We start from the raw sequence: 23,072 nt of genomic DNA on the forward strand, positions 1-23,072 counted from the left end.
TGAAATTTCTTGAATTATCTGATAAGGGAGAGTTTCAGCCACAATCGCAGCAGGTCCATGATTCTGCCCAAACGTTACACTAAAATATGGGTCAACTGCGCTATACACAGTAGTGTGAAGTATGATTTCAGAGTTTTACTGCAACTTCTTTAGAAAGACCTATAAAAGTTGAGCATAGCTTCATCATTCAGAAGAAGCACACTCATCTCATGCAATCAAAATCATCAAAAGTGATTTCACAGAAAGCAGTACATATTTTAAAAAGTTATATTTAACTAAGATCTAGCACCAGGCAAAAAACATGACTATTTAAGAAAGTCAGACAGCAGCACATTTTAAAAAACAACAGTAATAATTAACAGACACTAGCTTATATTTTCAAAGCATTTTACAAAAACATGAATTAATTAAGCCTCACGACACCCTCGTGAGATAGATAGGTAAGTATTATTAGTCCCATTTTAGAGACAGGGAAACAGGCGTGAAGAGAGTATAACCTGCTCACCATCACACAAGTCAAATCCAGGAACAGAACACCAGATTTTCCAGTTTTCTGCCACACGTGGTCTGACCTCTTAAAGATGCTGGTCATTAAATAAAATTTGGTTCCTCTCATCCCTTTTAAGACACCTGACCTCATTTCAGTCTGATATGAAAAGGTATCCACCAAGACCTATTCATGATAAACAACTGGAAGTAGGAAATAACATGTTTTCATAGAATGTGTGTTGCTGGAAGCTGTTTAAGAAAAGACTTGACATGGGTGCTTCCATACTGCCAGAAGAGTGTCACTTCTCATCAGGGACCTGCCACCAGGAAATTCACTGAGGCCTATACGCAATGCTGATACAGCTCAGAATCTGCAAAAAAGGTAAGGTTTCTTTGCCACTTCCAAACGAGGAATCTCCCTCTGGCAGGGAGTTTTCTCTGAGAAGAACTCATCAGAGTACAACTGCACTGAAAGCAACGACTTTTATCAGGAGACTCTCAAGGTGCACCTAAGGGTGCATATATATCTGTTGGATATCCTGGAAATGTTTGTATATTGTGCTCTGTGTTAAGAGAGATGGTCTGGAGGCATCAGCCATCCTAGGGGGTAGAAAATAACTCTCCATAGTCACTCTGAGAAGGCAAGTTCCCTTAGCACACCACTCTTGCACTGAACTAGCCAGTGACAGACTAGGATTAAAAATTCCAAACCATCTGAAAATTCAAGTCAATGGATTTAACTCTATAAAATGCCGAATCTGGCAGATCCACTGCTGCCTGTTTGCAAAAGCAGGCCCAGATGTTAGTGGAGACACAGAAACAAAACCAGTCCTTCCACCTTCAGTTACGTGTGTCCATTAGACACTACCTAGAGTCCAGGAAGATAGTCTCATGACAGCTCAATGTGAAGATCCTCCCCGTACTTCCGGATCAGCCTCATGTGGTTATGGTCCACTGACCACTGCTCTGGGAGGTGCCTGGGCTGCATGCTGTCCAAGAAATGCTGCCGCCAGCGTCTCTCCAACTGCATGAGGGAGCGCAGGCCTCCTTTAGCAAAACACTGCACCACCTTCAGTCCATGTGGCATGTAGCTCTCATTGCAGATCCTGCCAGGACACAAGCAGAGTTTATTTTCACACAAGCCCATTGTCAGACTCTAGATCTGTCTACTACGAACAGCAAGACACTGAAGATACTTTCAGCTGTGGAGTTTAATTACAGACACAAAGTAAGCTAACCAGGAGGGAGAGTTTTAAGCTTTGCTTCAACACCAGACTGCTTTCTGGAACACAGTTACACTGGGAAGCTGGTTTCCTTAAATTCAGAAAGTGTTCTTCTTTTATAGCAATACTAAACAAAGCTCTCAAGGTCCATTACAAGCTCCTCAGGAGACTGCAAATTTCTCAACGTAAGAGCCATATGACACTCCAGAGCCCTGATCCTGCCACTGAATTCCCTGCCTGGGTAGGTTCTGAGTTATAACATTGGCACATTACAAACAACGGTGTGCGTAACAAGGAGAAAATACCAACTACATGCAGACAGAGACCAGATACTAGTTAAGAAAAGATAATTGGGGAGGCTTTGAGAAAGAGAGGAGACTTCTGGTTTGATTGTTTTTCAGTCTCCCTCCCTGATCTGTCCTTCAAAAGAAGTATAAAATAGTGGGGGGGGAGTTGGAGAGCAAGAATGGAAGGAGATTGATGGAAGAGAAAGGAAAAGAGGGGAAGAAACAAGAGTTGCAGTACAGAGACCACTGCTGGGTTGAGTGGAGAAGGGGATAAACAAAAACACAGTAAGAAATGAAGAGTGTGCTTGTCTGCTTAGAGCCTTAGGCTACAGCGCATAGAGTTATCTCCTTCCTATCCTTGCTTTCTAGTTAAACACATCAAAGTACTATAAATCCAGACTCTGCAGGCTTATACGAAGGATAAAGTTATGCTTTTAGAGGTTCATTTTTCCTGTGCAGATCAGCTTCTAGTAGTCTGAAACTGAGACACTCCTTAACTTGACACCATTATTTTAGGAAAGATACATCAATATCCCAAGGAGACTAGCAATGGGTTTTGGTTTATTTTCGTTAAAAAGTTGGGGGGGTGGGGAGGAGAGGAAGTCAGCATCTGTGATCCTCAGCTCTGCAAATCCTGCTGGATTTTATTTTTCTGCAATAATATTTACCCAAGGCTCTATGTGTAGAAAACTTTTTGTTGAACTTACGTTCCAGCATAAATGACTAAAATGTTAGACCTACTGATGGGCTTGTTATACCTGGTTTCCAGACCAGCTGCTTCCTGGAGCATCTCTGGGGTGACTGCCTCTGTGTTAAAGAAGTCCTTGATGCTTTGCAGAAGTTCTGCCCTTCGGGGGTCAGGCAGGCTGTCTGCATTCAGCAGGGCTCGGGCCCCGGAGCGCACTTGCCTGCGCAGAGGATCCTCCAGCAGACGCACGCCTTCCTCAGAGCCAATGGGGGCACCAAACTCCTCAGCCAGCTGCTGCTTGAGATGGTTGTCATAGTAATTGGAGATGGCATGGCAGGATGTGCAGAGTAGGAGCACGTCATGGGAGTTGTGGTCCTTCATCTGGATGGGGAAGTGTCTTCGGTATTCGTGAGGGACAATGTTCTTCCTAGGGAAGACAAGCCAGCCAGCTCATTATATTTGCCTGGAGCTGTGACTCCCCAGTTCCTTCTCTTCCTGGCCCACAAATGGTCAACTAATACTAAAAGTCCAGAAAAACAAAGATCACCAGGGTCAGGACCCTCAGTGCAGCAATAGGTTTATTTGTTTATATTGCTACAATAGTGCATGCTATTCTGCAACTTCTTTTTATTTGTACTTCTCTCCACAGGTTTTCTGCATTTCTCTTTTTTTTCCCCCTTCCAAAAATTCATTGCTTTAATTTAAAAAAAAAAGTGATTCATACTATAAAAAAAAATAAGCTATGCAGTGTGACAAGCATATCTCTCAGCTAAACAGCAGCTGCAAAGACAAAAATCTCACCCTTTGTGACCTCATGGGCTTCAGGCTCACCTAAACCTTTCAAAAATTTAACAATTAAGTAGCAGAAGGAATAGTACAGATATTTTCAGAAGGGGATGCCATCAGAACAGCATGTGTTGGCATACTGCTGCCCCCTGTCATTCAAACTGCAGCACATACATGTTCCATATGCTTTGTTCTCTCCAGGGACCGGTATCTCCAGCCTCTGGAAGAAGAGGGAAGGTTGGCCTGTTCACTGTCAAATTTACCCAGACACATACGACTACGGAGCATTCAAATAGCGATAGCCCATCCAGGATGTGAACAAGCATGATGTTTCAGGCCGCTATCCAAGCTTCTGGATGCCAAACTAGATGCAGCCCTCAGTGCTGTTTAAAAAGATGCATTGTTCTCCTATCACACTAAACTCACCGGATATAGGACTCTCGCTTGCCACATACAACACACAGGTTCTCTTTGACTGTCAGATAATAATCAACTTGAGACTCAGGACGTCCTGATGGTTCAAACCGCAGCTTCACAACAAATGGGTCTGTGCTAACTAGCTCTGAAAGGGTAAAGGCAATAGAGAATATTCAAGATAAATTTGTATTTGAAAGCTAAAATAACAACACTAAAACGTAGGAGTCATCCTAGTGAATCCCCAACAGTATTTCCGATAAGAAAGGATACAAAAAATTCATGCCCACTTATCTAAGAAACAAGGCAAAAAAACCCTAAAGTGCTCTATTTCATATACCAACAGGAAAATTGGTATGCTCACCTCCGATCCCCTTGTCCAGATACCACTGAGCCTTCTTGCGATCGCAGGTGCACAGGGGCTGTCCATCTGGTGCATGCAGGAAGCAGTTGTCATACAGCGGAGATTTTCTATGAAACAAGCGCAGCATTACAGCAACTATAACAGCATGCCAAAAAACCAGAGCTCTCTATAGCCATGCATTCCACACTGCACTTCATGCAGCCTCCTCCAAACCACAGGAGTGCCCCTAAACACACACTTAAGGCTGCTGAGCACTGCACAGGCTGCTGCTAAGGGAAGCAGAACATCTAAAAACTTACCTGGGGTTCACCAACTGACTGTAAGGTGTCTTTGCTCTCCTGCTGACAATAGAATTGTAACTCTAAATCCCAGTTTTCAAGAGATGCCATCAATGATGACAGCATTTAAAAAAAAAAATTACATTAGAAAACAAAAAAGAATTGAAGTTAAGAAGGATGATGAGCTAAGAGTAAGCTAAAAGAGAGTGTCAACTTACAGGCAAGGCAATTTCAAGGATCAACTGCCTAAGCCTGTATCTTAATGTTTTATTAAGATGACTTTTCTAAAACTCAGTGTGAACGGCAATTACTTCATTCATCCAAGAGAAATACTACAAAAAAGCTCTTGGAGCACTGGGAACCTAAACACATGAGTCCACGGGAACAATGAAGCTGAGCTGAGGCCCTCTGAAACACAGGCACCTAACCTTAGTCAGTGGGAAAAAGTCCTGCTTGAGCGGTGTCTGGTGGTTTGTGGCAGTGTGTGGAGGGGCTCTGCTTTGCAGGAAAACGTTTCCTTACTCTGCCAACCTCCTTCAAGGAAAACTGAAGAGCAGAGCAGGCTGGGCTTGGGGAGCACCTGGGAGAAACCGGCCAGGGATACAGACATGTCAATACACTGTGGAAAAGTTTCCTCTCTTTCCAGTACATCATATAAATAAATACTCAGCAGAGCTCTATGTTCTAAAAAGGTTAATTCACAGGCTATATAATCTGACAAAAGGATTTCTTCCCAGGTCCATGGGGGGGAAAAAAACCCCAACAAAACTAATGATACAGGAGGGTTCCTTCCACTGAGCATCAGCAGTTCAGCTCAATCACCACAATAATTTGAGTACTTCCCAATTCTAAATGAATAAACATTAAAACTAAACAGGCTTAAAGAAAGGAAGAGTGGGAAAGGACTTCTGAAATCGCATCCAGTCTTATTACAGACCAGAGCCAAACTGCTGGAGATACTGTAAAAAAACAGTGAGTCTACAGATCTCTCATGAAGTCAAGCACGGTTAAAAACAATAAATAAATAAACAAACAAACATGGGGAGATCTCAATTGAGCTTGGAATGCAATTTTGCTTAAATTTTAATCCTCCCATGAGATGCTGTCCTTCTGTTTTGTGTGACACAGGCTCCAACTGAAAAAAAAAAATCTGAAGGCACTTGCTGGGTAAAACACAATACCATTAATGACTGCTAATGAAATCAATATTATTGACTGCATTAAAATGCCTTCATTGCCAATCCAATAAACTTGAAAAGGAGACAACAAACACTAAAATGACTGGTTTTCTTTCCAAATGGTAATTACAGACAATTTTAGTTCCTACATCCATGTGATTAATTTTATTAGATTGTATCCAAACAAAACCAAACATACTAACTCTCCACATCTTCCACAGTATTGAGCTTAAAGAGGCTTCTCCAACTCTTTTTGATTTAAAAACAACTGAACTTTCATTAGCAAAAGGCTGTAAGAATTTAGGATTTGCTCCACAAAAATCACCTGTGGGACAGGGGAATTCAGGGATCCTTAATCCAGCAACAGCTGCCCCTGCAAGGTCAAAGTAGTACCATTCCCTCCTCTCTCTCCCTAGCCAACACAGAAGTGCAGTGCTTTGATGCTGCTGCAGACTGTTCCTTCCTGTGCCCCCTGGCACCTCACATAACCTCTCTCATCCCTCCTAACCTTAGCTTTCAGTTCTGCTCAGTACCCTGACACCTCTGTGCCCACAGTGACCTGGGCAGCACAGTACAAACAGCAGTCCACGAGGCAGACTGCTCACAGGACAAGCTCTATGCAGTTGCCACCTTCTCCCTGGAGGCGACAGGGCACAGCTGTTGGGGCAGTAAATGCCACCTGGACAGCAAACTGCCTCCTGCTGGGACTCTGCTTTCCAGATAATGCCTCCATAAGAGAAGGAAGGGCAAAAGCTGAAGACAGCCCCTCAACCTGCTCATGACTGAACGCTGCCCCCACTTTCAGTATCACCTAGAGGGAAATGGGGAAAACAGAAGGAGGATTTGGCTCCCACAACTGTTGGGTCCCTTGTTTCCTTTCCTAGCTCATATTAGCCATTTGGTTTAATGAGCAGAGCATGAGGCATCATTTAAAGTTTTCCATCTGTGGCACAAGGAGTAAAACGTTCTCACAGACTTACCTTGCAGAATATCCCACGCCCAGAGGCTTTCGCTTCTGCCTCCGTGGATCTCTCATTTGCTGACTGACAGAGGGCTGGCCGTTCACCGAAGATTTCCGATTCTTTGTTTTCTGAGGGGAGCGTCCCTCCCCACTCTTCTCTCCTGTGCTGCCACTCCTCCTTCCTCTAAACGGGATATCCACCAAGCCCCGGCATTTACCCAGTGCTTTTTCCCAAGCAGCAACAGAGTTTTCACCTTCAGATGTAGCAGGGAGGTTGGCAAATCCCAACAAATGAAGGAACAGAGCCACGGAGACCTGGGCATCCCTTGCAGCATAGAGAACCTGCAGAAAAGTATAGGCATTGAGATACTGACAAACAGCAAACACTCCCAAACATTATCTGTGGTTAACATTAGGTACAGTAAAGCCAGAAGGTGGATTTATTTCCTTTTGAAGTTCACACAAAGTTCTGGCAGTTGAGTGACACTTTCATAACATCACCACACCCCAGATTTTTAGGATCAGTCAGACCTGAAATACTCATGGGTGCCCCCAGGAACTGCAAGGGACTGAAAAAATTTCAGGTCAGCCAGGCCTCAAACACCCTCCTGTCCCACCAAGCCCTCCCTAATTAAAAAAAAAAAGCTCACTTTTGACACACTGTCTACCAATATTCAGTATGGTTATTTATCCTGTCACTCCCTCTACTGGTCACTGATTTTGTAGACATCTGCACGATGACTGAAAAGAAAGCGAGCAATGAGGGAAACCATAATGGTCTAAAGATGGTGAATATGGTTTCCAGGGTCTCTCTTTAATATTGCACTGACTGCTATAGATTGGAAGAAAGAAAATAATAAAACGGTGAGGTTTTGGGTGCACAAACACTTCTTCAAGGGATCTTGCCTTATAGATCTTTCAGGACTAAAGGAAAACAAGAGTCAAGAATCCAGGGAGAACAGCAGAAAATTATCTTCACGGAAGAGGGAAATGCAGGCACAGAAGTTGAAATTAACTTCAGACCACAATCACACATAAGGTTTTGAGGCAGAACTTGAAGGAGGCTCAGAACTCCCTGTTGTAATGCCTCTACTAAGAAGGTCGTTTTTCCTCCCAAAATACTAAGTTGAAGACACACCTGATCTTGTGTCAGTTCTTCTGCCTCCCAGTTGCTGCAACGCACATGAGGAGACTTGTCAAGCGGGCAGTTCAGGACTTTTTCAGCTAAAGACTTAAGGCTAAGGCAGTTGTGAAGTAGATCCTTCCTTCAGTTTAACAAAGAAAGTGAAACAAACATATTAAAAATGAAACTATACACCCATGCAAATTCGGATGGCCTCATACACCCTGAACTTGCCAGAACATAATGCACATGATGCATGACTCCCACTCAAACAGCACGCAGCTGTCTGTCAGCTTTACAGGCCCTCTCCCTCCCCTCCGCTAAAATGTCCTTTCTAGATTTAGTAATTATCTAGAGCTTGCAATATCCAAAACAGGCAAGTCTAGGGGTTGGTAACATTTAAGGCTGAAGCGTTTGGCTCTGAACTACCCACTTCTGAACTGAAGAGGTTTATCGTAGAGCGATGGACCGCCTGCTCCAGGGATTCATGAGGAGCACAAGGGCCAGGAATGGCTTGGAGGAATCCTGGCCACTACAGACAAGAAGTCCATCCTCAGTGCTAAAAGGCACCATCAGGTCAGCAAACTCATGCCCCAGATCACTAACAATACACCCAGGCATGCATATACTGTACATGAAGAATATTCCCAAGTAAAACTTTTTATCTTAGGAAGAATGAAGGATGAGAAAATGACATCATAATTGTAGCCTTTTAATGGAAGCATTGTTATTAGAAGAAAAAAAATAGAGCTGCTTTATTTTAGCTACTTTTCAAGAAATCCTGTAATTCAGTAGTTCCACTTACGTGCCCCTGGCACATTTACCCCATACTTCTAGGCAGTGTATTCAAACATCTGTTGACATGGTGATCACGCTCACTGTGTTATATCACTATGCCTGGACTTCTTACCAGCTGAAGCAGGATACTCAGAAAAGTCCACATGGGTATTGCACAAGACGACTAACAGACACAATTAGCATATGAAATCTTCATGAGGATTTAATTTTGATTAAGACCACAGAATAGAAGCATGACATGTTCTCGGGCTGCAGATATCAATGCCCATGCCCTAAAACCACTGTGAGAACTCCAGACCTACCTGCCTGGTATCATTCAGCATACACAAATTACTTTAAAAATATTCCCAACTCAAATGATGCCTCAAAAAGAGCTGCGTTTGGTTTCAGAAACTCACCGCTGTCTCATGGCTAAATACCGGAGATCCACACTCCCTTTGACTGGAAAACCATAATCATGAAGTAACTTGCAAGCATCTTCCCAGCATCCTACCCCAACTTTCAACACAGCACTATCTGCCATGATGTCCAACAGAGTCTTTGGAATAGTCTGTCCACTGGCAACAAGCCTGGGCAACCGAACAATAATGCAGAGGCCACTGGAAGAAGCCATCTGTAGAAGGGATACAGGATTTGCTCTTCCCTCCACAGAAACCTGAAACGAAGACAAAAGTCAGAGTCTGGGTTACAGTACTCTTAGCAGTACTGGGGCTGGAATAAATTGCAAGAGGCCACTGAAGACAGGAAAGATCTATCAGTTTATACAGTCAAGTATCACCTCTCAAATTTTACTGTAAATTGTGATCTGTTTCACAGTATTACTGTCCGTCAGCTACTTCTTGCCACACTCGTACAAGAGAAACTTTCCCCCTTTCACCCTTCCCCCTCATAGCTGAGCTGGTAGAAGAAATCAGACACATTTCTTAATCCACATCCGTACAAAGCCACACACTACGTAAATGCTTATGGCAAACACATTGTTTAACTGTGGCTTATACTAATGACTGTGGGGTGAATAAATTTCCAGCCAAAATAATGGCAAAGCCAGGCTTTATATATGACTCAAAGCCTGTTTTGAGCATTCACACAGACAAATGTACAAACAGAAGAGAATCTTTGTTTTCTGGAAGTCCCAATGAGTTATATTTACACATCAGTATTATCCTCCTTTTTGAGTTTATTATTCTTATGAAATTGTTTCTTAACTATGCAGCTGGATTTAAAATAGCGTAAACCCAAGCTACTTCTAGTAGTTTTAAAGAGATATTATACAAAACACATAATGCTGTATTTTAGCCATACAATTATCACTACATTTAGTATAGTCCATTTACCACAGGAGTTCAGCAAATGAATAGAACTAGTGAATTAAAAACTTGCAGTCAGCACACTTAAATGTGAGAACAATCAAAATTAGTGGCTAATTCACTGCTGTCATGACAGATAATCACACAGGCAGTTTCAACAGTCAGTTCTGTTGTTCAAGGAAAGGAATCACTCCCCAGATGATTTCCCATTGCAATTTCCAACCTAAAGGAGAGAGCTTCTTGATCACTCACCCACTCACAATCAATTCCAAGCACTGGCCGCTTCTCCAGCTCCTTTTTCAGCAAAGGTTCAACACGATCCCACTCCTCCTGCTCTGAAACTATCACTATGTCTGCACCAAGGGTCCTCTCTACCCAGGAAAAGGTGGGAGATCTGAAGAAGGAAAGCACCTCCTTATCCTCTGCCTTAATCAGTTTTTCATCTCCCGAGTTTATAACTGCTTTCTCTTGCTGACTACTACAGCATGCTTTTCCTTTCCGACGCTGCGTTGCTTTCCACAAAACCAGGCCCCCCACTGCAATACCCAGCAGGGTTGCCAAAGTAATCGTCACTGCTGTTTGCTTGGGCATTTTTTTTTATTCCCCTTTTTCCCCCCTTCACTTCACCCACTCAAAACGGCACTGTAGGATTTTATCATGGCCTGCAAAGAAAAAGGAGAGAGGTGGAAATTAAAGACGACTTAGTGAAATGTGTTCAGAGGTACTAAATATACCCAATGGTATCATACCAAGGTTCTAGCCACAACTCGTGATCCAAACTGAAAAAGGACCAGGTCTCAGTTTGATAGACTGGGGTTCAGGGGACAGACTGCTGCAGTGGTGGACTGGGCAGCAACAGGAGACTGAATGCTGCTGTTCATCACACCACCAGAAACCTTAAAGGGAATCCACTGGTTTATACTGGTGCAACTAGATGCTTCCACAAACTCTGGTACTTAAAAAAAATAAAATCGTCAGGACTGTTATCAACATCTTTTAGCTCAGTTTGGAACCGGATCAACTTAAAGAAATTGCTGCAGAATATGCATGTCCATTCATGCATTAGTTAAAAATAGGCATTGTCCATTACATTCACATCCATATTAAGGTCAAACGGCTCTTCAGGCATTGAAAAGCCCTAAAGCAGCATCTATTTCTAACATAGCTCTCCCTCTATCATACAAAAGCTTAGTTCCCCTTCAGTAAACTGAAATCAACCCTGCCCCTGCATCCCCATCTCCCCAACCCACCACGTTATTTTTAAAGGTCTTCCCGTACACACTCTTCGACACAAGCAGAAGCTGTGGTGTCGGTGCTACTACAGCCCTGCGCAACCGCTAAGAGCATTCAGAGCACAGGCACGCACACCTGCCTGAACACTTGTGATGTGACGGGTAATTTACTCTCACTTCTTCACCCGAGCGAGAAGCCTGAAAGCAACGAGAGCCACCCGCACCTATGGCCTCTGCCCCCGGTCCAACAGCTGCCACCTCTTTGGGAATCAGGGGGTGCAGGTGCAGACCGCGGCCCTGTCACCCCAGGCAGCCGGTCTGTGCGGATGCCCCATCCCGCCCCGGCAGGAGAAGCCCCGATGAGACAAACCGCCCCCGGCCCAGCCCCAGCGCGGTGCGCGGGGACGCCGGCCAGGCCGAGGAGGCCCAGGCCACCCGCCCCGGGGGCGGCGGTGGGCCGAGGGCGACGCGCGGGGCAGGCCGGGGACTCGGGGCCGGGGCCTGGCCGCCGCCGGGCCCCCTCGGAGAGAGCAGAGAGCGCTCCTGTGAGCCGCCCCGCAGGCCCGGCGGGATGGGGGCAGGTAGGGGCGGCCCGCAGCGTCCCTTGGCACCACGGCGACAGGGGGAAGGCGCTGCCTGTTTTAGGCTTAGTCGAGGCTTTACCGGGAAGACGCCCGGGTGCCGTCCCCATGAGGAGCGGGCAGGCGGGAGGCCAGGCCAGGGAGGCCACAGGCCCACCGGCCTGCGCAGCCGGGGCACCTGCCGGCGCGACCCGCCCCCGCGATGCGCGCAGCAACCTCTCCTCTCCTCTCCCCTCCCGGCCCCTGCCGCAGAGACACCCCGCCGGGGCGCCCACCTGCTCGCTCGCTACCTGCGTCTCCACGGAACGGTTGTGTCCGGCAGCAGGAACTCCCCACGGGGTAGTCGCCTCGCACACCGGGAGGCTTAAGAGTGGCGGACGCTTCCTCTTTCCCGGCGGTGCGAGCGGGAGGTGGGCGCTGCCATGTTGTACGGCAGCTGCTGCCCGGGCGGCTGAGGCCGAGTGCGCGGCGGCTCTGGGTACCGGCCCGGCCTGCAGCCCCGGGGCGCCTCCGGGCTGCCGTGTCCGGATCCTCCGCGGCAGGCGTGCGCTGCCACCTCGGTCACTTGGGGCCCCCGGTCGTACCCGCGGAGCGCCTCTGTGGCTGTTACGCCGCTCCCGGGGCGGCAGGACCCGGGTGGGGGCTCGGGCACTGTGCTCGGGGCGGCGGCCCGGAGACGGGCCGGTGTTGGCAGCTCCGCGCGGAGCAGCGGGAACTGGCGGGGTCACGGGCGTTAGCGTGCCTTCAACCGGGGATACCACCTCAAAAAATAATACTGTGGTATCGCGTATTGGTAAAATAGAAGATTTTTGAAGTGGAAGAGAGGCTTGCTGTTGGCAGTCAGGGTGACTCGATGAGCAAGCGGTAGCTGGGCCGAGGAAGCCACCGGCGCCCGGAGAGTGCCGTGAAGCAGACGGGCAAAGCCAAGTCCGGGCAGCGGGGCAGGCAGCGGCGCTGCCCGCCTCCCCGGGCAGCAGCGGGACCCCAGCGCTGCGAGGTGAAGCGGCAGCCGGGGAACGGGCAGCAGAGAGAACGGGAGGTTAAAGAGCAAAGGCAGACGGGAAAATAAAAAGCAAATTGTAGCCATCTCCAAAGTGGCGAAGTGGAAGAAAACAAAAAGGGACAAAATGAACTGGAAAGGCTGGAGAGTTTATCAGAGGGATAATTATGGCAAAGCTCACGTGTGGGGAACAAGCATGAACGTCAGAGCTGTGACACCACAACACACATAATGACAATACAGCCAGCTGCCGTGTTCAGGGTTATCATCATCAAGTCTGGAGGCCAAGATTGTCAAAAAGCAAACGAGTTTCCAGCCCAAATTCCGTTGCAACCAAAAGGGATCCAAGAACCCAATTTCTTTTAATCCCTTTGCAATTCCCCATATTTCCCAATTGTTGTGCTGTTAGAATTCCAGCTACTTGCATCTGAAGGAGAAACTGAAACCTCAGGAAACATTGCTTTAAATTGACAATGTGACAGTCAGCATCACATTTCATTTTTTAACTTCGCCACTTGCAATGTAATCATCAGGGTAGGAGGATCTCCCTAGCAGAGACTTGGCATTTAGCAGACAGATTGTCCAAGGGGTGCAACAAAGCAGCTAATGGCTGTCATCAGGGAAAAATCTCCACAGAAGCAGTATTTTTTCTGTCTGTAGGTGAATGATTGCTTCTTCCCTCCCCCCTTTTTTTTTAACTCAGGAATGAGGTAGGGACCGATTGATAGCAAACAAGGAACACAGCTGGTTTCCAGAATAACACCACTTTGAGCAAATACGGCCCTCTCCCTATCAAAAATAAGATGACCAGGCCATTAAAGCTTAAACAGCTGCTTGTTCTAAGCACCTGGTCTAAGCCCAGGATGGTGTGATCATGTCAGGTCTCACTGGTGCTGGGGTCTGTCCTGCTTTAAGCCCAGCTGGCAACTAAGCACCACGCAGCCATTCACTCACTCCCCCTGGTGGGATGGGGGAGAGAATCGGAAAAGTGAGAAAACTTGTGGGTTGAGATAAAGACAGTTTAATAGGTAAAGCAAAAGCTGTCCACACAAGCAAAGCAAAACAAGGAATTCATTCCCCACTTCCCATGGGCAGGCAGGTGTTCAGCCATCCCCAGGAAAGCAGGGCTCCATCACCGGTAACGGTGACTTGGGAAGACAAACACCATCACTCCCAATGTCCTCTCCCTTCGTTCTTCTTCCCCCAGCTTTATATGCTGAGCATGATGTCATATGGTATGGGATATCCCTTTGGTCAGTCGGGGTCAGCTGTCCCAGCTGTGTCCCCTCCCAACTTCTTGTGCACCCCCAGTTTACTCACTGGTGGGGTGGTGTGAGGAGCAGAAAAGGCCTTGACTCTGTGTAAGCATTGCTCAGCAATAATGCAAACATCTCTGTATTATCAACACTGTTTTCAGCACAAATCCAGAACAGCCCCATACCAGCTACTATGACGAAAACTAACTCTATGCCAGCCAAAACCAGCACAGGTCACATCAGGAAAGTTTGTCTTCCATTGACTTGTGTCTGTATTTTGAACATACAAATGCTTTACACGAGAGTTTCAGCTTCTGTATAATGTCTTTCTGCAAAGACCCTCAATCTTGCTCTATAGTAAAGAAATTTTTATCCATTTTTATATTTATCCACTGGGGGTTACAAAGCATTGCAATCTCACACACTGCAGTAACTCACACATCTTGTCTCCAGTTCATTCTCCTCTACAAGGAAGGTCTGCATCTCCCTTACAGTTGCAACCCAGCCACAGCTTCTCTGCCCGTCCCCTATGATCCCCTGGACCAGACACAGCTGACCAGTTGAAATGGAGGTCACCAAGCAGGAGCCAGCTCTACTCTGAAGCTCATCACATGACTCATGCTCAGGAGAAAAGTGCATCACATACACACTCAGGAGAAAAAGCTGGAAGGGTCTGGCTATAACCGAGCTACCACAGTCAGATGGACATGTTCTCCCTCCTTCCCTCCCTCTTTCATTCACACCCACCCACCCCCAATGTATAATGCTTTGTTCTACATGGTCATTGTAATCTAGCATAAACCTGGATTGCCACTTGGAAGGGTAGTCCTGCATTTCCTGTTCAACCCGATTGCCTGCCTGCTCGCTCCCTGCTCCCTTGCTCCAGCACCAGCATTTCTGTAATGACAGGGTCGGAGAATCAGGGAACTAATCCAGCTGTAAACTAGTTCAAGGAAAAGAGTTAACATCTGGGGACATGACAGACTTATCTCAAGGCCCAAGTGACTGGAAGGAGACCCCAAGAAGCCGATGTGGCTGGGCTCCAGGATCCAGCTGCCCTGTGTAGGGTAGGAAAGGCATTCGTAAGGGAACTCTATCAGAGCTCAAGGTGATGTCAGAATAGTGACCAAATCTGAATCAAACCTGCAAAATTTGTTCGTAGCTGGACCCATTTGTAATAAGCTGGCATCCACCCAGAAATCTGAAATAGGCCAGTTCTTCCTTTTACAAATTGTTTATTTTAGTTTCTAAGGTAATAGGAGCTTAAGTGTAAAGTCACAAAACAGAGGAAAACAATAAAATACCCCAGCATTTATTACACAGTGAAAGTCTCACAGAGAAGATGCTATATAATGGAACCCCTGAGTCTAGCTTTTCTACACTAACGGGATTGTATCCTTGGCTGCATTTAAAGCCTTTATTTTTCATGGCATCACTGACATAAACAGAGTCCTGTAAACCACAAGTCTCTAACAGCTTGTCTTACTACCTACAAAGCCATTTATTCAAGTATAAAGGTTAAATTAAAAATAAATGAAAGCAACTGATGCATGAGTGCACTCTGGCAAAAGAACACGTTCCCAAAGCCTGATGGGGACATTGCTGAAGATGAGAAGGTAACCGAGTGAGTAGACACCAACTGCTGGCTTACCCTTACTTATAAGAAATATGTTGCAGCAGGTATCTGGAAGCCTTTACACGGTAAACAATGAGATTTACTTTTCCTTCTGTCTCTCTAGCCTGATCTGACTCATTTTTAGCCTGATTTCCTAAGGAAAGAAGGCTTATGCAATTACGCTGTCTGTTGGTGTTTCTGCCCGTGGGTCTCTTTTCTTCCCCCCTTTCCTTGCCAAAAAAGCATGTTTAAGCCATTGCCCAATTCCATCTAAATTTGTACAAAGGTAACTTCTGTGAAATACAAAGCCAAATAGATGAAACAGACCCTAATAAAGCTGTTACTGATAAAATGGCAAGTGTGTGCAGACACTGCTTAATATACATATGAGAATCCACACAACAGTGCCACATCAGGACAAGTCCACAGGAAACCAGGCTTCACTCGTTCTGCTGATCACAGAAAAAAAATTTTTATAATCACATTAGCTCATCCTTTAACAGGGAGAAGACTAGGTTAAATGACTCAGTGTTCAAAGGAAAATCAATGATCATGGAATATCAAAGGAAAGAGGCTCCAGTCAAGACTTAAATTGCTGTTAGCAGACAATGAGCAGAGCTGCATGTAGTCCCCACTAGCTCATTAATAACACTCTGTTTGGGGCCCCATCCCAAGCTACAGAAGAAAGCCAAACTCGCATTTCAATGCCTAATGTGAATTTATCTTCCTTGTGTCGATGCTAGTAACCCCATGACTACATATTCAAACAAGTCATTTTGAGCAAGGTTTGTTTTAACACGGCTGATACCAGGGAGGCAGTAGGACCGCTTCTTTCATCAAAAAGTCAAAATGAGATCAATCAGCTGCGGATCCACATCCTAAAGGTGGAGTTTCACACAGCAACAAGGTGGATAGAAGGTTTAGCTCCTGTTGAAAAGGCAATTCTACTTCTCCCTTCTATCTGTAGGCATTCTTAGAATCATTTAGGTTAGAAAAAACCTTTAAGATCATCATGTCCAACCATAAACCTAACACTGCCAAGACCAACCACTAAACCATGTCCCTAAGCACCACATCTACATGTCTTTTAAATACCCCAGGGATGGTGACTCAACCACTGCCCTGGGCAGCCTGTTCCAGTGCTTGACAACCATTTTGGTGAAGAAATATTTCTTAATATCCAATCTAAATCTCTCCTGGCACAACTTGAGGCCATTTCCTCTTGTCCTAGCACTTACTGCTTGGGAGAAGAGACCAACACCCCCCTCGCTACAACCTCCTTTCAGGTAGTTGTAGAGAGCGATAAGGTCTCCCCTCAGCCCCCTTTTCTCCAGGCTAAACAATCCCAGTTCTCTCAGCCACTCCTCATAAGACTTGTTCTCTAGACCCTTCACCAGATTCGTTGTCCTTCTCTGGACATGCTCCAGCACCTCAATGTCTTTCTTGTAGTGGAGGGCCCAAAACTGAACACAGTACTCGAGGTGAGGCCTCACCAGAGCTGAGTACAGGGGGACGATCACTTCCCTAGTCCTGCTGGCCACACTGTTCCTGATACAAGCCAGGATGCTGTTGGCCACCTTGGCCACCTGGGCACACTGCTGGCTCATACTCAGCCAGGTGTCGACCAACATCCCCAGGTCCTTTTCTGCCAGGCAGCTTTCCAGCCACTCATCCCCAAGCCTGTAGCACTGCATTGGGTTGTTGTAACCCAAGCGCAGGACAGGGCACTTGGCCTTGCTGAACCTCATACGGTTGGCCTCAGCCCATCAATCCAGCCTGTCCAGATCCCTCTGTAGAGCCTTCCTACCCTCAAGCAGATCAACACTCCCACCCAACTTGGTGTTGTCTGCACACTGACTGAGGATGCACTCAATCCTCTTGTCCAGATCACTGACAAAGGTATTAAAGAGAACTGGTCCCAGTACTGAGCTCTGGGACCGCCACCAACTGGATGTAACTCCATTCACCACAACTCTTTGCGCCCAGCCATCCAGTCGGCTTTTTACCCAGCGAAAAGTATGCCATCCAAGCCACGAGCAGCCAGTTTCTCCAGGAGAATGCTGTGGAAAATGGTGTCAAAGGCTTTACTAAAGTCTAGGCAGGCTGCCCAGAATTACCCAGATTCTACTGCCTCACTTCTGCAAACACTGGTGCCAGTTTGACTAAAGGAATTAAGCAAGCAGAAAGCTAGCACAGCAAAAAATAGATTTCTTCTGGTTTAACTCCTTGAACTAGCTCACCATAGAGCCAGATCTCAGCGAAACTACATCCTAAGCCAAAAGATGAATCAGTGGCAACTCACTACAGGGATCTGCCAGAGTTTGCAGGTTTTGCAAAGAATCTGAACAAACTGCTCTCAGAGGTGTGAGCTGCCAGATTGATCCCATGAGGATGAGTTGTATTAACATTCATCACCATATTTCTTCATTAATTGTCAACTCTTTAGTTGCTTATGTAGGTATAGAGAAGAATTTCACAATTCTGTTTCTTGAAGAGCTGCTTAACTTACCCCAGTGGTTCAATTCCAGAAGGCACACTAAGCTGGCCTCACAGTTCACAGCTGCTGAGAAGGTGACACCCCCCACCTCCCAAAACTCCACTCCCACCTGGGCACTGCTGACTAGCCTGTGCTGATTCTGGCACTCCTTGGAACACATCCATGAGCCAAACGAACTCAGTAAAACCACAGACAAGCAGGTCTAATGAGTAGCAGCATCAGCACAAAGAAAGGGACAGAACACATGGCCACGAAAAAGAAAGACACCTTTTGGTGGCCACAAGTCATTAGATTGGCTCAGCTGCATGTTAAAGCTACATCTTTCACTGAACAGCCCCAAGGGGAGATGTTTGAGAGAAAAAATGTTTTCCCACCTTTCTGGTCTGTGAAATTAGTGAGAAGCCCAGAAGCCATCTACTTTCCACTAGAGGGAATAAATTCCACAAGCAAAATTATTTTTAAAAAATGACATGACTAAAATATGACATAGTCTTCTTGGCTTACCCACCTTTTCTTTCCATTTCTCCTCAAAGATAAAAAATGGTACAAACAAACAAATGAACAGCCTTACTTTCCTCTTTAATAACTGCTCTTTCTCTCCTTCACTTCTAGGCTCACTCCATAGACATCTATATTTATGTGTCCAAACTTCTCCATTTCCACTCTGGATTAACCAAAGCCATTCAAAGGTTCAAGAGAGCTCAGAAGAATGTATGTAAACCTCATCCTCTCTGACCTGACAATCAACCATACTTCATTTAAAATCTTTTCCTTTTACCTATTTAAGCCTTCCTTCTAAGTGTTCTTTGACAGACTCTCACAGAGCTGTATCCTTGGTCTTCTCCTTTCATTCTCCCACGTTATCACTGAGTTATCTTATCTGAAATATAAATACAACTAACATCTCTCTGCAGATTAGTTACAGATCTACTCCTTTCCCCAGAGCTATCTCCCTCTATCCAAACTCCAGTCATAGCCTTTTTCTCTTGTCTGTGGATGACTAACAGGAAGTTAAAGCTCAGCAGAGCTAGAACATGGCTCTTTCTTTTCCTGAAAGGCCTCTTATTATCTTCTTTGTGCATACCTGGGGATAACATCACCAGTCTACCTGCCACTCGAGCTTGTATGTCAACTGTCAGCTCTGACTGAAACCTCTTTCTAGATCCTGGAACACAGGATACATCTAAATTTTAGACTTCATCTATATGGTATCTCTAAGACAAAAGTCCTTTGATCCATCAATGCAATTAAGACCCTTGTTTAGGTCTCTTGCTTCCATACCCAGACTGCCCCAGTACCTCTCCCTCCAGCATTAACCAACACAGCTCATAACACAACAGTGATTAACTGCTGTAAATGCCATGATCTGACAATACAGTAAAGCTGACTGTAGGCCTCCTATTAATGATCAAATATGCCAGAGCCATCAAATGAAAACCACTAATGCAATTTAACTCATTCTGCCAATTCAAATTTGTTCAAAAAAAATGTTGAAGTGATAGTTTTGTACCAGCAGACATTAAAACCAGATCAGGTATTGTCAGTCCTTCCAGAGGCAGAACGAAATCTCTGTAGCATGGGCAGAAACTAATGTGAGAGCAATGTGACACCATGGCCATGCCTGATCCAGATCAATTTAGTGCTGCTGGAGACCGGGCTGTGTGTTGAGTTAGCAACTCTGAAACCACAACCCAAGATTGTTTACGTAGATCATTACTCGGACCACACCACTTCTCTGTTTGAAGCATTCTGCTAGTTCCCTCTTCTGTATTGCATCAATTATTTACTCATCTTCATTTTCAAGAGCATCTTCTGAAAGTCGCCACCCTGTTAACTATCTCGCCATTTCCTTTCCAGTTGACTCCTCCTCTCTATTGCCCACTTATTGAAATTCAAATCAAAACTTTTTTTTCTTCTTTGTTTCATGCTGCTTTTGAGGCATGGAGGAGACTATAAACATCCTACAGAATTCAGCTGCTCAAGCAGTGCGTACAAACAGACCCTGACTTACTCTGCCTGTTGAGTCTGGCCAGGCTCAATCCACTTTGGTCTGTGACATTCAGTCTCAGTACAGCACCCTGCATGCTAAGCTAACATGTCCGACAGAACAGTAACTTGATAAAGTTCAATCTGTTTGACTAAGTACTGTCCATACCTCAATTCCATTCCGAGCTGCAGAAGGTTCTTACTAAAGTAGAAGAAGATGCTTCATTGACACTATGTCAGCATGACTCAGGCCAATAGCGTATGTGTTTTAGAGAGATTACAGCACTCTGGCATTATTAACACAGCAACGTGTTATTTTCAAAGGAAAATGTTACCAGTATAGCTCATGATAATTTCCTTAGGTGTTATATATTTTCAAAATTAATTCAAACAAAGGAATCAGAGAGCAAAAAGAATGCTTACCAACACTTTCTTCTCTAACCTATACAGTCACGTGAGAGAATATTGCATTTAGCAGGAAAGGTTGGCAGACTTCTTTATTTTTCTTTCAAATTCTGACAACATGGTATCTTCTTTCTGACTGCTTACAAATGTGATTTTGAAAAAAACATCATTTTAATCTTTCCTGAAAATCCTGGCACTGGGGGTTTAGGAAATAATTTCTTTCTGTTTGTCCATGTAAGTACACTGCTTTCCTAGAGACTGGATCCAGCAAAACACGGAGAAAAAGCACTGAAGATTTTATTGTGTTGCATTTCAACTGGAAGGCTCCTACACCTATTTATTTCAATACAGAAGCCAAAGATATCCAACGTAAACAATACTTTAGGAAAGAGGAGAAAGTGAACCATGTGTGACAAAAGTGACAACCACAGTGTTCAAGGCCTGGTTGGATGGAGCTTTGAGCAACCTGCGTTGTCCCTGCCCGCAGCAGGGGGGTTGGAACTAGATGATCTTTAAGGTCCCTTCCAACCCAAACCATTCTATGATTCTGCAATGTATTTCGAGAAGGCTCTCAGATCATATGGTGATGTGAGCTATATGAAAATTATAGAGGAGAGAATGGAATACAAACTAATGGGGTCAGTTTAGAGTCTATAGGTAGAAAAATGTAATGCCACCTACCTATGTTGAGAATTCAGATGTGAGCAACAGTTTCTGATATAATTGTAATGGTGCAGAATTTCATGGCATGCAAGCAAGAGAGCTATAAAATATGATTTATACCAGTGCAATTTACCTGTGTCTGCAGCTAAGGTAACAAACACAAATCATGATGGACAGGGTCTTTGCCTCTCTATACTGAGGCTTGCAAGACATGTTACATAGCAATAGTTGGCCATCAACAACTACTATATATATTATAACTAGAAAAAAATCTTCATATAGCTCAGATGCAGAAGAGATTAAGTGTTCTTGATTTTCACTTCAGTATTAACATTGTTAATTAATCATGCTAACAGAAAACAGTTAACAGACTGTGTCTGGATATTCCTCTCAAATTATTATACCTTTAATTAAGTTCTGACATATCTGACATTGATAACACATATGGAAAAAAGTTATATACAAAGCTGAAATGCAAGAAATGTTCTTGCATCTTTTTTGTATTTTCTTAGATTCTTTTTATTCCGATTAGAAGTGAAAAGTTTGTTATTTTCTTTTGTTAGATGTTAAAAGTAAGACTATAGTGTTGTCAAGTAAGAAGCATGGTTTATAGAATTTCATGTTCTTTCTGTAATCTTAGCCAAGAAGAATCCCAAAGAACTTAACTGACCTTCTATAACAAAATAATTGCAATTTCTGCTGAAATGCTGTCACTGGAACATGGCAGCAGTCTAACAGTACCCAGTAATGTTGCCACACCACAGTTTATGTCAGTTTTTGTTTGTTTGTTTACTTGTTTTAAAGTCTGGAGACTCCTAATTCCCATCAGGTACACTTCCACACAGAGAAGGCCAGTACCATCAGGCTAATTCCTCACTTTCTGAAAACTGTATCTTCCCTAGGTACTGGTGCCAGTTCACCTACACCTGTGGGGAAACACAGACCTGAAAGTTTCAAGCCGCAGGTCTGGGACCACTCACCTTGTGGTCAGGCTCTGTGTGGCAGGACTGGGGGCTACACGCCATTCAAATGACACTCCTGCATCTTACACAGCATCACGCGTTAACATGTGAGGGACAGGGTCCTGTGAAAGACAAAAGATATTTTTTACCACACACACACGGGTTAGGGCGTTGTAAAAGGGTGAAGGACAACACAGATCAGTTCCAACTGTTTAGCTGGCTGCCTTTTGAGGTTTTGTTAATTCTGAAGAGAAGAAAATTAATCTATATTTCTAACAGGGGCTGCAGAGAGGTCTGCTTATTTGAGAAGGGGTGACCCTCCTATTTTCAGTGTTGCTCAGGTAGGAGCAGGAGAGATCAAGCGATAAAACTTCTGACAGCTCCATAAAAACTGCCTTAAAGAAAAAAATAAAATCAACAAAATTCTGAAGACACAGTATTCGGAAATCCCACAGAAATCGCTCACCACTTACAGAGAGCAAACCCCACTGCCAACAGTACGCACGTGGGGCGGTTTTTTCGTCTCATCCTCCCTCCGGTGAGCTGTCCGCAGGACCCCGCGGGGCACTCCTCGCACCCCACGGCGGGCTGGCCGTGGCTCCGGAAAGGTCTCTTCCCGTTCACCTCAACCGGGGACGACGCCCGCTCGCGGCGGCAGCACCTGCCCGCCGTCCCCTCCGCACCGGCCGCGGGGCCGTTGGCGGCGGCAAGCCCCTCCGGCGGGTCGGGTCGGGCCGGGCCGGGCCGGGCCGCCCATCAGGCAGCGCAACCCGGCCGTGAGCAGCAGCGGCGGCAAACGTCCTACCGCAGGTCTTCGGAGTCGCGGATTTATTCGTCCCCCCCCCGCACCGTTACAGGAGCGAGTTAAAAAGCGGCGGCGGCGCGACGTTAGAGTCGGGCCGGGAGCGGCGGGGAGGCGCGGGCTGCAGCTGAGGATCAGCTGCGGAGGGGAGCGGGGAGGAGCCAGCGGGATCAGGAA

General features: G+C 45.5%; 1 protein-coding gene across 7 annotated transcripts; it reads right to left on the minus strand.

Moving 5' to 3' along the window:
- Window positions 1-112: 112 nt before the first annotated feature.
- EXD2 (exonuclease 3'-5' domain containing 2) lies at window positions 113-23,052 on the minus strand. 7 transcript variants are annotated; one of them, XM_054828560.1, is made up of 10 exons: window positions 22,599-23,052; window positions 22,112-22,215; window positions 10,149-10,290; window positions 8,988-9,244; window positions 7,807-7,933; window positions 6,688-7,010; window positions 4,252-4,358; window positions 3,900-4,035; window positions 2,758-3,114; window positions 113-1,595 (listed from the first exon to the last, which is right to left on the minus strand). In XM_054828560.1, the coding sequence occupies exons 4-10, from the start codon at window positions 9,200-9,202 to the stop codon at window positions 1,379-1,381; spliced, it is 1,482 nt and encodes a 493-aa protein (XP_054684535.1). In that variant the 5' UTR covers window positions 9,203-9,244; window positions 10,149-10,290; window positions 22,112-22,215; window positions 22,599-23,052; the 3' UTR covers window positions 113-1,378. The 7 variants fall into 7 exon arrangements, with proteins under 7 accessions (XP_054684535.1, XP_054684532.1, XP_054684534.1 ...); XM_054828557.1 differs by having other exon boundaries at window positions 10,149-10,558; XM_054828559.1 differs by lacking the exon at window positions 10,149-10,290 and having other exon boundaries at window positions 22,567-23,052.
- Window positions 23,053-23,072: the final 20 nt, after the last annotated feature.

This window comes from Grus americana, chromosome 5 (genome assembly GCF_028858705.1).
Source record: "Grus americana isolate bGruAme1 chromosome 5, bGruAme1.mat, whole genome shotgun sequence".
Taxonomy (NCBI): domain Eukaryota; kingdom Metazoa; phylum Chordata; class Aves; order Gruiformes; family Gruidae; genus Grus; species Grus americana.